This window comes from Etheostoma spectabile, chromosome 3, assembly GCF_008692095.1.
Source record: "Etheostoma spectabile isolate EspeVRDwgs_2016 chromosome 3, UIUC_Espe_1.0, whole genome shotgun sequence".
Taxonomy (NCBI): domain Eukaryota; kingdom Metazoa; phylum Chordata; class Actinopteri; order Perciformes; family Percidae; genus Etheostoma; species Etheostoma spectabile.
The window spans coordinates 29585443-29597980 of NC_045735.1; the positions used below are offsets into that span (position 1 = coordinate 29585443).

At 40.5% G+C, this 12538-nt stretch overlaps 2 protein-coding genes across 2 annotated transcripts; both read right to left on the reverse strand.

Annotated features, from left to right (window-relative positions):
• Positions 1-1661: 1661 nt before the first annotated feature.
• On the reverse strand, positions 1662-4628 carry olfcj1 (olfactory receptor C family, j1). Its single transcript, XM_032509479.1, has 5 exons — positions 4362-4628; positions 3377-4201; positions 3056-3286; positions 2708-2831; positions 1662-2575 (listed from the first exon to the last, which is right to left on the reverse strand). The coding sequence occupies exons 1-5, from the start codon at positions 4611-4613 to the stop codon at positions 1662-1664; spliced, it is 2346 nt and encodes a 781-aa protein (XP_032365370.1). The 5' UTR covers positions 4614-4628.
• A 1299-nt stretch (positions 4629-5927) lies between these two features.
• On the reverse strand, positions 5928-9463 carry olfch1 (olfactory receptor C family, h1). The gene is made up of 6 exons (XM_032509515.1): positions 9243-9463; positions 8851-9139; positions 7706-8512; positions 7380-7607; positions 6986-7109; positions 5928-6826 (listed from the first exon to the last, which is right to left on the reverse strand). The coding sequence occupies exons 1-6, from the start codon at positions 9461-9463 to the stop codon at positions 5928-5930; spliced, it is 2568 nt and encodes an 855-aa protein (XP_032365406.1).
• Between the last annotated feature and the right edge of the window lie 3075 nt (positions 9464-12538).

The window sequence follows — 12538 nt, forward strand, 5'->3', positions numbered from 1 at the left end:
TCATAGAATCTGGAGGTACAATACTTAACTATTGTTTATTATAGAATGAAATCGTGGTTCCAGGCTGGATAAAAAAAACTTCTGGACTATGATCACACGAAGACCTCAGTGAAACAGTGCATCTCTTTGCTTTCAAGTAAAGAAAGTCTCTAGCTGCCCTGATCTGGAGACATTAATCACTACACGAAACATGTAGTTTGTGTAGTAGTCCTCAGGGTCTTAAAAGTGGCATGCTATTTATATTATCTTCCCATAAGGTCACATTGGCCTTAACGTATTTCAATTATTCAGATACCTACGACCGGGAGGTTATGTTTTCGGTTCAGTTTTCCATTTGTTTGTTGGTCTGTTTTTGGTTTTGTCAGCCAAAAAGTGACAGTGTCTTCTCACGCCACTTTTCTTATTTAATGTATTATTTAATGTTAGAGTGGCCCTAACTAATCAGCCTTTAGTTATTTGTATATCGGGTATAAAGAGCTGACGTTACACACAGTTATGGGCTTAAGTGCGGTTAAGTGTTGAGTAGGATTTATTGGGCTTTGTGGTTTTGATTCAATAAATTCCCAGGTCAAGAAGCTTACCAACCATTACCAACCAACCAACCACAAGATGTGGTTATTTGGTGTTGTGATCACTATTAAAATCAACGAAATTGTTTTATTTACTATTGTATTAGCTGATGCAGGTGTTTATAAGCACAATGAACAATGATTTAGGGTAAACACAAACTCTTGAATGATAGTTCATGTATAATGCATACTTCATGTAAGATATAAAGATGTTGAGTATAAGCACAGCCATACCAAAGTATAACAGATATGTATATAGGCATTAGGCCTGATCCTAACTAGCACTGTGTGTGGTAACCTGCATGACTGGTGTGCATAAGCAAACAAAAAATAGAAATGTGTGTAGCTTACTGGACTTTTCTGAATGAGTCTCTCTCTTGTGTTAGAAGAGCACACGCCTACAAGTTTGAATTATGTTTAATTAATAATGTATGATTTGATGTTCAATCATACACTGAATTAATTATACATTCTGAAATGATTAAGTCTCTGTAATCCTGTAATACTTTGTTTACTGTGTATGTACGGTTTTGTTGAGTTAATAAATATTTTCTCATGGCTGTGAAAAACAACACAAAAAGAATGCATGTTTCATGCAATAGTTTTACTGTATTTCTGTTTTGTTGATACATATGCTTTAAAAGCAAAAATGTATACTTTTAAAACATTCATGTTGAAGTGGGAATACATTTACAGAGGTAAAAACATAAACAGTTGAAAAGGTTGAACCCAATACACTGAAAACATTGCTGCATGACAGGTTTTGTTTGTATTTATCTATATATAATCAATTAAATCATTTTTTTTAGATTGTTATTTTGGCATTTATGCCTTTATTTGTGACAGGACAGGTTAGACACAAAAGTTGAAAGAGAGGGGGAATGACCTGAAGCCAAGGGAAGCAGGTCGGAATCAAACCTACGGCCACTGTGTCGAGGACTGAACCTCTTTAAATGGGCAAGCACTCTACCAGGTGAGCTACCCAAGCACCTTTAAATACCTTTTCCTCAGAATTGATCATATCTTGGGTATAAATTACTTGGAGAATCAGAAATAAATTGTGAAAAAAATCTGCTGTGATTGACAATTTAATCAAAGGGCTCTTGGAGTCACTTTACCCAACATATGTTTCCTTGTATTGTTTTCAGGCTTTAATAAAATGATGTAGCACTTGGGCAAAAAAATACAAAAGAGCATTCCATAACTTGAAGCCAGAATGGCAAATATTTCCACAGCTACAGTGAACTTTCCAGGAGAGCTGGCATATGCTGGGATAAAAGTGATCCAGACTGCGCAGAATATCAACATGCTAAAAGTGATAAATTTGGCTTCATTGAAATTATCAGGCAGCTTTCGAGCCAGAAAAGCAAGTACAAAACATAACACAGCTAAGACCCCAATGTATCCTAACACAGCCCAGAACCCTACATGTGATCCCAGGGCGCACTCAAGAATTATCTTATCTTCATAATGGTTCATATTTTTGAAGGGAAATGGAGGGTTGCTTGTCAGCCAAAGTATGCAAATTGAAACCTGTATAAGAGTGAAAGTCAGAACAGTGAGTCTCTGCTGTGTAGGCCCAAACCATTTAATCGCATTGCTGCCTGGAAGAGTCGCTTTAAAGGCCATTAATACAACTATTGTTTTCCCCAGAACACATGACATGCAGAGGACAAAAGTGATGCCGAATGCTGTGTGTCTCAGCATGCAGGACCACTCAGAGGGCCGGCCTATGAAGGTCAGAGAACACAGGAAACACAGAGTCAAGGAGAAGAGCAGCAGGAAGCTCAGCTCAGAGTTGTTGGCTTTAACAATAGGAGTCTGCCTGTAATGAAAAAATATTAGGGCAGTAATCATCGCCAGGCAAGCACCGAAGACAGAAAATGTGACCAACAGTGTACCCATCAATTCCCTGTAGGTGAGGAATTCAATAGCTTTCAAGTCACAGTTATTCCTCTCTTCGTTTGGCTTGTACTCGGGATGGCATTTGTCACATTTCACTGCATCTGAAAGCATAAATATGTTTAGGCTGTACAGCACACACATCTTCAGATAGACCAGTAAAGTGCTGGCAGTGATTTTGCCCAACAGAAACACGATAAGTGCTAGAGTAAAGGCTAGGAATCCTGCTGTCTCACTTGTACTGTTGCTGAACTCCCCATCAGCACAGGTAATGCAATCAAAACAGCAGATAGGCTTGCCCTTGACAAAAGCCCGACGGGTCCCTGGCAAACAGCTCTCACTGCAAACAGACCTTGGTACCTGCATCACAGTGACAGCATTACAAAAATACATTGATAATAACTTCCAGACTAATCAAGTTAATTTGGTAACTAACTCAGCAGTTTATGCATTGCTTTTGGGCATATTTATTTACTGATCACAAGATCGTTGTTGATTAATTGTTGATTATTCACAATGAAAAAGAACAAATGTGAAGTCCAAAGACATTTAAAAACTAGAGCAGGTTGTCCACATTTACTTACTTTGAGATTGTCACCTGCCCAGATGGCTTGCACATCGGATTTCATCTCAAACTGTTGACCCTCAGGCTTGGAGGCATCATAGAAACCAATGGTTTCAAAGACTATGTAACCTGCTTCATTAATTTGCCAGTTTACCAGTGCATAACGAGCCACAGGGTCACCAAACTCATTAAAGAACACATTTTCACCAATCTTAGTAGTAAAATTGACCTGTGTCAGGTAATGCAGCACCTGCAGAGAAACAGTGATGTTTTTATTTAACTACATCGTCATTAACGTATAGTTTTGACATAGGCACATCATTTTGTGTTTTATGTTTACCTGCCATGATTGGACATTTTCCCTATCAGCACAGGTATTGTTCTCAAAAGGCCCCTGTCCGTCTTTGCAGGTAAACAACATGTCCAACGCATGAGCGACAGCGTATGTTGCCTTGTAAACATTATTTAACAAACTGGCATCTGAAACATCTGTGAAACGTGTGTTTGTGTTCCACAGAGACTCATTCCCAGTGCAGGCTGCGACTGAAACCTGAGCTTGAGTCTCTGCTTGGGGAGTCAGGGTGCAGCCAAACTCAGTCTCCCAAAGCTCCACCAGTCCCTGGTCTCCAGGTTTGATAGAGGGCCTGCTGTTAGCCAGGAACTCCTGCAGTCCAGGGATGTGAGCATTTAGTGCTGCAAAACCCACAGCCCCCTGCACCACAGCGTAGTTTACTGGAGAGGCGATATAGCGATAAGTGATCCAGCCCTCACTGCCCACCCACTGCAGGCCTGTCACATTCTGAGCATGAAGGTCCTTAATAAGTATGTCAAGGTCTGTGCCATCAGCAAATGCCACTATTACCTTAGAGGTGGATTTCTTTATCATGTCAACCACCTCTAAGAACCACTTCCTGGGATCAGTTCTGTATATAGCTACGGAGTACTCAACACACACACCTTCCCTTTCTGCTGCTTCCAAGAAAGCGGCCATGCCACCATTCCCATAGTCACTATTAGTTCTGATAGCCCCTACCCAGGTCCAGCCAAAGTATTTCACAAGCTTTGCTAGGGCTTTGCTTTGGTAAATGTCACTAGGTATGGTTCTGAAGAAAGAGGGATAGTCTCTTCTGTTGCTGAGACATGCACATGTGGCTGAATGACTGATCTGTAACATAAGTTAACCCGAGAAATAGCTAATATGAGATGCCTTTCAATGGCTAATATGAATCGCACATGTAGTAAAACATTTTCACATGAGATATAAAACATCATTCAACAACACCAATTCATATTTGGCAGAGAACATGCTTGCCCCCAACACTCACCACAGGTATATGGAAGGGTCCCATGGTGCGTGCAATACCTATTGTAGAGGTGGATGTTGTTTCCCCTATGACAGCATGCACATTTGACAGTTTGATACAGCTGCCTACACCGCTGTCATACCTATTCATTAGGTTAAGTGATGCACTGATGGACAGAGGGATACTGGGACAGGAGTCAAAGATCCTGTAACCCAGTGTCAATCCGGGAAGCAGACCTGAGCTGTTGTTGATCTCCTCTATGGCAAATATCATAGTGTACGCATACTGAAGCTCTCCTGGGTCCAGTCTGGAAAAAGAGAGGGACTAAATTGTACAATTTGTGAAAAGTAAAAAGAAATGACATTGTGAGTCATTGTGTCATGACACAATGACTTACACTTGAAACATGAATAAACAACACATTTTGTAATAAGATTTAAATGCTTTCTTTTCTTACCCTTCACACTGGATTGTTCCTGGGTTGACTTGGCGAGCTGCACTGACACTGACTGGGTTCTGATGAAAGGAGAAAATCCCTCCAATGTTGATGTCGCCCTCTTTAGAAAACTGAGAGACTTCTTTTGTCCCATATGTTTGACACATAAGCTTCCCTCCTCTGACCGCCAGAAGGGAAAGAAGTAGCAGATCTGCTATCAGCAGCATAGTAGCTCACCTCAATATTTACCACCCAAGGTGGTAAACAACTCAACTCTGAGCATTTTATAGGAAGTTTCTTCTAACTAACACAGGCCACTGGGGCCTGGATGCAATGCTAATAGTTATTTCTGTCCACCAATGGCAGAACTTGTAGTGTGACTGACAGATGGATGGACCTATTGGAGAGCCTACAACATTTATATGACATCTTTGTTTTCAGCATAGACAATTACATACAATAATAAGTGCATAAACCTGCATCCATGGGGATCTAAGCTGTTGTAGTGTATTGAATGTTCTATTTCAGTTACGAATTTAAAACCTGAGTTTAATAAGTATTATTTAGCCAGTTTATGAAGGAGATCATTTTTTTACACACTTTCAATTTAGAATTCAGCTTCAGGAACATCACTGCACTAAAATTGCAAATATGCAAAACGTTCTCACGGCAGTTTGTGAAAGCCATCACGCCAAAAACGGGAAAAGGACATGTAACACGCCGGGACACAAGCCGCGGTCTCTGGGGGATGCACCGGTTGGGTTTAGGATTAGAAAATGTAAAGTCCTGTGTCGTTAGACCCATCCACCACCCCTTACGCGTATCATCCGCATTTAAAAATAAAGAAATAAAGAAAAATGTGTCATTTTACAGGATTACATAGATTAAATGACGTGACCATTTCACAAGCTGCTGTGAGAGTAGGTTGAAAAATGGCCAGTCCCTCAGTGTGATTAGTGGGCACATTGTTTTCATTCAGCAAAGACCTACATGTAAACAAGCAAATGAGGCAGACAATATCTTTAAGGCATTTATTCTCTGGTCATGGCCTGCAAAGGCATATTTAACCCAAAGCTTTTAATAAGTAAAGACTAACATGGGAATTCCGACATTTAAGTGTTACTATTCTGTATATTTGTTTATAGTGATTTCTATTGGTTTCTCCCAATCATATGTTTTTTAGTATTTTTCTCTGGTTTCAGCAGTAAAATATAACATTTTGGAGCAAATATACAGAAGAGTAACCCAAAACTAGAGGCCAGAATGGCAAATATTTCCACAGCTACAGTGAACTTCCCAGGAGAGCTGACATATGCTGGGATAAAAGTGATCCAGACTGCACAAAATATCAGCATGCTGAAGGTGATGAACTTAGCTTCATTGAAATTATCAGGCAACTTTCGAGCCAGAAAAGCAAAAATAAAACATAGCAGAGCCAGGAGTCCTATGTACCCCAGCACAGCCCAGAACCCTAAAGATGAACCTAAATCACACTCTAGAATAATCTTTTCAGTGTCATGAGCTGTATTTTTGTAGGGAAATGGTGGGGCAAGAGTCAACCACAGCATACAGACTACCACCTGCAGTAAAGTACAGCTAAGAACACTTGTTCTCTGATGTGGAGCAGAACACTGAGGAACTGTGTTTGTTGGCCTTTTTGCCTTAAAGGCCATCACCACGGCTATGGTTTTAGCCAAGATACAAGACATGCACAAGGCAAAAGTGATGCCAAAAGCTGTGTGTCGGAGCATGCAGGACCACCCAGAGGGCCGGCCTATGAAGGTCAGAGAACACAGGAAACACAGAGTCAAGGAGAAGAGCAGCAGGAAGCTCAGCTCAGAGTTACTGGCTTTGACAAGAGGTGTGTGACGAAACCAAAAGAAGACACATGATACCACCAGTGTTAAACTTGCTCCAAACAATGAGAAGGCAGTGAGCAGGGCACCCATGGTTTCCCCATAAGAAAGGAACTCGATCACCTTTGGAACACACTGGCTGTGATCTTCATTGGACCAGTACTCCAGTGGACACCGCGAGCACTCGGCCGAATCTGAATGGAAAACGTGAAACACTGAAATGTGTTCATGCTGTAAACTGCAAGTTATGAGAGCAGAGCTCATGTTAAAATAAGCACTGGCTATATTTAGTGAAATATAGATGAGAGATACTGGGAAGATAATAAATTGCAGATAAGAAAGTTTCTACTCACTGCTGAAGTTGCTTATCTCCCCAGCAGCACAGGCGATACAGGAAAAACAGCAGAGGGGTTTGCCTTTAATCACAGCCTGCCGGAAACCTGGCAGACAACTTTCACTGCAGACAGACTGTGGCATCTGTAACAACCCATCAGTTACTTAAAAATGATTGCCCCTGTAAACCAAATCTGTCATATCATTGGTTGAGAAACACCTTGTATTTTGCACATCAGTTTCCAAAATAAAGTCTATTTATATTTGTGTGTATATATTTTACTATTATATAGAATGACTTCCTCAACAATGCAAAATGGAACTATTTTTAATGATGGAAATGGCTCAGGAAACAGTTATTACTTTCAAAATCAAGCTCTACTATAAGTATTTAATATGTAACACATCTGATACCTCCGGGGACTCGGCAGCCCATGTAGTGTGTATTCCGTTCATGGTAAACTGCTTTCCATTTGGTAGTGAGGCGTCGTAGCTCCCTACGGCCACAAACACAGTATCTCCTGCTTGGTTTCGCTGCCAGTTCACCAGCTCATAAGTGGCTGCAGGGTCTCCATTTTCATCAAAGTACACTCGTTCTCCTGACTGAAGAGTGAAATTCACATCTCGGAGGTGTTTCACAACCTACCAACGGAGAACAGTCTTGTATAACTTAGAGTACAGGGAATTGTTAATTATTTCAAATGATTCACATACGTTAATTCATGAAGGCGACCTCTAACCTGTTTTGACTCTAGGGCATCTTTCCAGATATACGGGGGATTCACCTCTTCACCACTTTGTCCACATTTTAACATGTTATGCATTGCATAAGCCACAGCATACACAGCCTTATACACATTGTTAGATATCCTTAGCTCTGACAAATCTGTGTAAGGATTTTTGATGTCCTGTAGTCTCTCAGTGCCAGAGCACTGGGACTGACCATGCGGACTGGGTTGAAAACTGCAACCAAATGTGGCTTCCCAGAACTCTCTCAGCAGATTATTATAAGGGTCTTGACTTGGGTTAACCTGCAAAAGAAACCCTCGCAGGCCTGTGATCTTTGCTTTTCTTATGGTGAAGCCCAGAGACCCTGTCAGAATTCTTGAGTACACTTTAGTGGCCAGATAACCTGCGGTAATCCAAGACTCACTGCCCACCCACTGCAGCCCAGTCAAGTTCTGCTTCAAAGCTTCCTCGAGTAGAATGTCCATCTCACCTTGGGCCAGGAACGCAACTAATACTCTAGCACTGCCGCTTTGGATAACTCTGACTACCCTGGCAACCTGCTCACTTGGATCAGTCCTTGATATAGCCTCTGAGTACTCAACACAGACCCCTTCCTGACTTGCAGCTGTGATAAATGTTGCCATGCCATTGTTACCATAATCATTGTCACTTCTAACTGCGCCAACCCATGTCCAGCCAAAGTGCTTTACCAGTTTTGCCAAGGCTCTGCTCTGATGGTAGTCACTAGGGATGGTTCTGAAGAAGGAGGGGAATTCCTTTTTGTTACTCAGACAAGCACAAGTGGCAAAGTGGCTGATCTAACAGAAAATAAAAAGAGGGAAACAAAAAATATTTAAAATTTAATTTTATAAGTATTAAGTGACAAAAAGTAAGGGAAAATGTTTATGTCAACATGTGACTTTAGAGTTAACCTGCTGCATCTGTGCAAACCCTGGAAACCTTAATCACAACCTGAGCACTTACATGAAATTAATCAAAATACTAATCAGTTTATTTTATATAATACAATATTATCTATAATACCATATAATATAATACATAAAGGCTGATCATTAGACTGATCTAGATAAGCCTTTTGGAAAAAGGAAGATGGGGAAATCAGTCAACAACAAACACAAATATTACAAATATTTACCACTGGTATTTGGAAAATCCCTGAAATCCGTAGCATCGCAATGGCTGAGGAGGACTCGGAGGCTCCGACGATCGCATGAACAGATACGTGGCTGGAGCAGGTTTTGTCTAAAGTCTTTTCTGGCCCATTTATTAGACCCATCACTGCACGTGTGGAAGGCAGATTTAAACCACAGCTGTCAAATATCTTGTAACCAATTGAAATATTGGGCAGCAGGGAGCTGCTATTGTTGATCTCCTGAATGGCAAAAATCATTGTTTGGGCAAAACGAAATTCCCGAAAATTGATCCTGAAAAGAGTAATAGCAATTTTCACTGACAGTTTTCTGACTTTATGTGCCTTTTTAACTGTCAAGAAACCAAGAAATGAGAAAAGAAAACAACAAACAGTACCTGGAGCATTTAAGAGATTCAGGAGCATTTGTGAAGGTGAGCGGAGGCCTTGATATTTGGCTATGGATGGAAAAAGCGCCTCCAATAGTGATGTCTCCTTCCTCAGATAACAGAGGAAACTCTGGGCTCCCCAGTATCTCACAGAGCGCAGTGTCTTCCTCTGCTCCAAAGACTCCCACAAGAAGCATAAACAGTAACATTACATAGAGGCAGTCAAACATCTGGCACAAACATGGACACACAGACCAATACCCTGTGAGATTTGACTCTATTGCTGACCAAAACAGGTATCTCCTTTCATGGGCAGAGCTTTATACTTCTGCAGATGATGACGATAAAGGTCCTCTTAGCGAATCACTGTATAATGATGTCAGATCGCTTTGCTTTTTTTCATTTGAGAAGGTACATTCTGTTTTTAAGACCATTATGTCATTATTACTGTAAGCTGTACATTAAATTGTAGGAGGATGTGATGAGGGGAAACACATAATTCTAAACCCACTTTAGTTGCAAACTGAGGATATCAAGAATCTATTTGCCAAATCAATTGCAATGGGAAAATTACATTCAAGCAATTATTTTCATATTAATTATTCATAAAAAGATCTACAATGCCTCTCAGAATATTGTTATTCAATTGTTATGACTTTATGCTTTCTACCCTAAGGACTAGGGATGAGCGAGTACAGCATTATCTGTATCTGTATCTGTATCTGTTACCACATGAATTATCTGTATCCGGATCCGTACTCGGAACTGGGCGGGGCCTAAAGGAAGTGTCAGATTTAACCGGAAGTGGGTCAGGTTCTCTTGAAATGTGCGGGGCTTAACCGGTATGTTATTTAAGCATGCAATTGATATGAGTTGATCAAAAATGGTTAATTATTGCTGATTTGAAAAAATTTAACAGACAGCTCGAGCTTCAGATCAATGGTGTTGTCATGGTAACAAACAAACTATATACAGAACGTTTTGCAACAATGAATACAACACATGCGGTTGCAATTATGAAGTAAAATGTAATGAACAGAGTTTTCATACTCAATATAACTTCTTTTTTAACTTTACTTTTTATGACAGTGTGATTTTTTTTTTTTGGTTCTCTTTTATTTTTTTATTTCCAACCAGGTATATGTGTGTGTGTGTGTGTGTGTGTGTGTGTGTGGGTGTGTGTGTGTGTGTGTGTGGTGTGTGTGAGTGTGAGTAGAGAGAGACCACAGAGAGAGAGGGGCTGGGGCAGCTGACAGTAAAAAAAAAAAAATCTCCGATGGCAGAGACACAACAGGAGTTGCATTTAAACCAAGCAGCACGTCTGAAACCCACATTCATCAGAAATCTACTGGGGACTATGTAAGGACTACAAACCCCACGTTCATCAGAAATCTACTGGTTACAATGTAAGGACTACAAACCGAAGATAAAAACAAACCTGAAGCTGAAGAAACCCTAAAAGTTAACGGAACAGATCCGCAGACCCGATTGACTGCCTGCCTGACGGAGCGGGAGCGAGAGAGAGAGAGAGAGAGAGAGAGAGCGGCCGAGGGAGCGCATTTCTCCATGTTCTGTGTGTGTGTGTGATTGATCCGAGCGGGTTTGTAGGCAGGAGGGGGGGGGGGCGCTGTGATTATCACAGAACGCTGTGCGGCCAGTTGAGGAGTTGTATTCAATCCGAGCACGGATATTGACTCATATTACTCGTATAATACTTGTACTCGGCAAAAGTGCTTTATCCGTACCGGATACTCGTTTCAGCCGGATACTCGGATCACCCCTACTAAGGACAAATGTCACAGAAAACAGGCGTCTCAGGAGAAAGGTTTTTGCTACCAGGTCCCAGCTCGAGACCATAGCCTATCCAAAGAGAAAATTTGTTCTTTTTTAGCTAAGATAGAATGACCGGTGAAGAAACTTGACCCAAGAAGGGCAGATTCAGAGAGACGTAATAGATTCAACTGTCTGCCTGAGATCCATTAATTGTTATGTTTAAGATTAACTTGTTATCCAAACAAGGTGTTCTTTTCTCTGGGTCCACAGGATTTAAATAAGTGTATTACTGATTGTATTCACATAGAACTCTTGTCAATCTGTAACTTTGTGCATTGTGAAACCTGTTCTTGTCATTTGATTGTTCTCTAAAGAAAGCAGTTAAACCTTCACCAAAGACCAAACCTTGATTCAGTTATTCTCTTTTAACAGAGTCTCACTTCCAACAAATTCCTCTCTTGCTGTACAAGAAACTTCCACCACACAATGAAAAAGGACAAAGAAGGAAGTCAATTGAATGAACAATTATAAACACATGCATGTCTTTGTACTGTGGGAGGAAGCCATAGAACACAGGCTAAGACAGGGAGAACATGCAGACTCTACACAGGACCCAAGCCGGCCTGCGGGTTCAAACCCTGTATCGTGATTTTGTGAGCTGACAGAAATTGAACCACCTCAGACAAATGAGTTAACTGAAATGTAAGATTGTGGATATGGTTTCAGACCCAGATACCAAAAATGACAATTGCGATTGGTTTCAAGAAATACCAATAAAACAGACCACATTTTTCAGCCCCTTCTGGATTGCTACATGGACTAGCCAGACCCTCCTCGGCAGCGTGTGGAGTATGGTCTGGCAAAGCCTAACTGTGTCAGGGCAATAAACTCTTGGGTACTCATTTTTGGTATCTGGGTCTGAAACCATATCCACAATCTTACATTTCAGTTATAACTCCGTTGTTCCAATCACTGGTCACAAGCAACCATAAGATATATCATAAAATATAGAATATTTATTGAGCATATGTTCAAGGTTTTATTACAACATAACTAGTATTAAAGCTATATCACAGTGACTACACAGGAAAAAGCACATTACTACACTACAACATGCATGCTAACAACCACTGCATCATAACAATGAATGATTGAATAAATGGTTTATTTTCGTGTCTGATTGCTTACACGGCCCATCTATTATAGGTTCATTCAGGCACGTTTCAATGAAACCCTTTCAAAAACAAAATAAGTACATGAAGTACATAAACACAAAAACACGTAAATACAAGGAGGCTACAAACATAAAGTACACATTTCAACATGAAACCCTTTCAGACCAGCATAAATGATGGTACAAGATTCACCCAACATAGATGTAACCCTTACGGAATACCAGGCTGGCAAATTGTGTTTTCATGTATGGATTTATTAACATAAACATTTTGTTTAATATTGGATAGACACCATATATGATAGCATGTATGCTTACAACCACACTTCCAACACACACACAAACACACACACACACA